At 33.7% G+C, this 3,046-nt stretch overlaps 1 protein-coding gene across 1 annotated transcript; it reads right to left on the bottom strand.

Moving 5' to 3' along the window:
• Positions 1-181: 181 nt before the first annotated feature.
• On the bottom strand, positions 182-2,727 carry LOAG_13911 (enolase; the record flags this gene model as incomplete). The annotated part of the gene is made up of 5 exons (XM_003149415.2): positions 2,599-2,727; positions 1,541-1,695; positions 1,089-1,158; positions 622-809; positions 182-295 (listed from the first exon to the last, which is right to left on the bottom strand). Exons 1-5 carry the CDS (start codon positions 2,681-2,683, stop codon positions 182-184), a joined length of 612 nt encoding a protein of 203 aa, XP_003149463.1. The 5' UTR covers positions 2,684-2,727.
• Positions 2,728-3,046: the final 319 nt, after the last annotated feature.

Raw genomic sequence — 3,046 nt, forward strand, 5'->3', positions numbered from 1 at the left:
ATATATATATATATATATATATATATATATATATATATATATATATATATATATATATATGTAGATCTTGATTGAATCAGCCTCCGTAATTTGTCAAATAACAGCAGTTAGTGAAAAAAATAACATAAGATTTCAGATTCATTTCTAGAAATGGGACACAGTATATTTATATCGAATGAGGTCAAAATCGAGATATTGGCACAAAAAGTTTTACCTTCAAGTAATGGTAAATTTCGGAACCCATACGCATTGCTTCGCTGAATGAATTAGCTCCAACGGGCATGATCATAAATTCCTGGAAATTTCTTTTCCTTCTTAATAGTAGACAGTGTACCACAGAATCGAATAATTTGACTTGATGGGTATATAGAATGCCAACGATTTGAGAATAGCAATGTATGATCACGAATAATGGTTAGCATTGGGAGATTTTTTTTTCGCTTGATTCATTCAAAATAGTCGAATGCTTTCAGTTTAAAATCACTTTAACATTTAATGAAAAATAAAAAAAAAAAAACTGCACTATTAGATGGTTTGTTCTCGCGATGATTTAAATTAAAATGCGCTTTAAATAACAACGCTACTACAGTTTGGAAAAATTCAAAATAACCCAATAATTACCTGCATCGCCAGTTTGTTGCCAGCATGAGAACCACCGTTGATAACATTCATAGCAGGAACTGGTAGAACAACCTGTTTGGTACCAGCCAATTCCGCTATATACTTGTACAATGGCATACCTCTATGAACGGCGCCAGCCTTGCAAACCGCCAATGAAACACCCAAAATTGCATTGGCACCCAATTTCGCTGAAAGGTAAAGAAAACTATAGTGTTAGGATCACAAATAAAAATATGCTTACAGAAATTCTAAAAGAAGTAAAGAAAAAACTGGAAAAACTAAGTGCCGTATTTGCATCGGAGGTTTCCTTCCCTAGCAGCTAAGCAACCTTCCCTTTTCAAGCTAAATAATTCAGTCAGCGCATGGATAATGTATCCCCATTAAAACTGAAAACGCTTCCAAATCAACTCTAAGCTATCCCAATGAAAAATAGTTAAGTTCTATAACTACTGGAAGAAAAATGATACCTTTGTTTTCGGTTCCATCGAGCTCCAGCATAAAATGATCGATTTCACGCTGTTGAGTTGGACAGAAATTCTGAAATAAAAATCTTTCCAACATCTCTCTATTATAAACATTACTGATATGCAAAGAGGTAGTTGTATTAAGTATTTACTTCTACTTACTTGATTCCATTCTATTCGCTACGGAGATATTAAGGAATGGTTTATAACTTTTTCATTTTGAGAAATACTGACTTAAAGCGAAATCTATTGATTCTGTAAAATATTCATGAGTGGCACCGATTTCGCAAAAACAAAAAGGTCAGGTAAATAAAGTAAGAACAGCAAATGTTCCTATTTACAATGTAAAATAAGAATAGTTCGAATAAGTAATCAGGAAGAAAGATCTCAGCGTCTATAATGAAGAAAATCATAATGTGTACATATTAACATAGAATAGCAAAGGAACAATTCACCTTAGCAACCAGAGCGGGCCCAATATGTTCGTTGACATTTCTGACAGCTTGTAAAACACCCTTGCCGTGATTGACAGCTTTATCATTGTCCCGAAGTTCAAGCGCTTCGTGTATACCAGTTGAAGCACCACTTGGTACAGCCGCACGGAAAATACCTAAAATATGATCTTCAAGTTTAAAAAACATAACAGTGGAAAAAGATATGTTTAAAACATGAACTAGGACAATAAATATTCCAAAGCACATAAGGCTCCAGTATTATGCCATTTCAATGCCACCAAACGGATTCTATTCCTAGTGTTGATAAATCTGATTTTGAATTCGTCACAGAATGTTTTGCACAACGTCTAACTCTGGAAAAAATGTCGAAAAATTCGAACATGCAAATATCAGTTAATCCACTCTAGAGACTCAATTTAAATAAGGAAAAAAGAGAAAGGAAGAGGTATGTAAAAGGTCGAGACTACAGTGTTTTAGCTGATTTTTAAAATTTTCTCATTTCCTATCGTTTCTCTTCACTAAGTTGTTAATTTTAATGATGAACAGACCATAATACTGTACGAATCTATGTAAGGTTTATCAGTCCATTATTTACTGAAGTAAATATTTTGATCAGTGAAAAAATCAGTACGGAGTGCTTTTTTCACACCAAGAATTTCCTAGCCAGCTTCAATTATTAGAATGATTGATTGACTGGTGAATGACTTCTGTAAAATCTATAATGAAATTTACAATGTTCCATGGAAGATAGAGCTACTTCCTTCTCATTGCGAAGGCCAATTTACGAATTTGCAATTTACTGCATCCTTCCAGACTTCGCACTTTTTATATCTGTGAGCCTCCTAATTTTAATGAATTGAGTAATTCTCTGAATTAAAAAAAGGAGAAAGTGCTAATCGAAGCAAAAGATAGCAGGAGAGGAATTTGTTTCGAAGAAAAAAAGATTTCCAGCAAAGGAAATGTGAATCGTTTGACAAGTAATTCTGTCCCCATTTACTTCATTTATAGAAAAACTTTTAAAAAAGCTGAAATTATTCTAAAAAAGCAATGTACTGTACCTTTGTCAGTGGTTAAATCAACCTCGACGGTTGGATTACCACGTGAATCATAAATAGGGCGGGCGTGAACACGTGTGATTGGCATAGTTGATAAAGCGTCGTTTATAATCGGTGAGAAAGCTACTGAAATGAAATGAGTTACGAAGTGAAAAGGTCTTACCTAGTTTACGTGAAACATCAATACAAAATGTAAACGTTCATCGAAAACGAAACGATCAGCAAACAGTCATACTTCAGCTAAAACTGCGGTCTCTCCACATATCAGTGACAATGGATATGTAGACTGGAAGGAGATTAAACTAAGTACCATAACACTAATTAATACTAGCTTAGGACGACACATATAATTCTTTTTGACTTCATGTAACGTTAGTTTTTATATCAAAACGATATTTGAAACATTGTAATTCAACGGATTTATCCACCATCTCTTCTATCTTATCCCATC

Source organism: Loa loa, assembly GCF_000183805.2.
Source record: "Loa loa unplaced genomic scaffold supercont3.269, whole genome shotgun sequence".
NCBI classification, from domain to species: Eukaryota; Metazoa; Nematoda; class Chromadorea; order Rhabditida; family Onchocercidae; genus Loa; species Loa loa.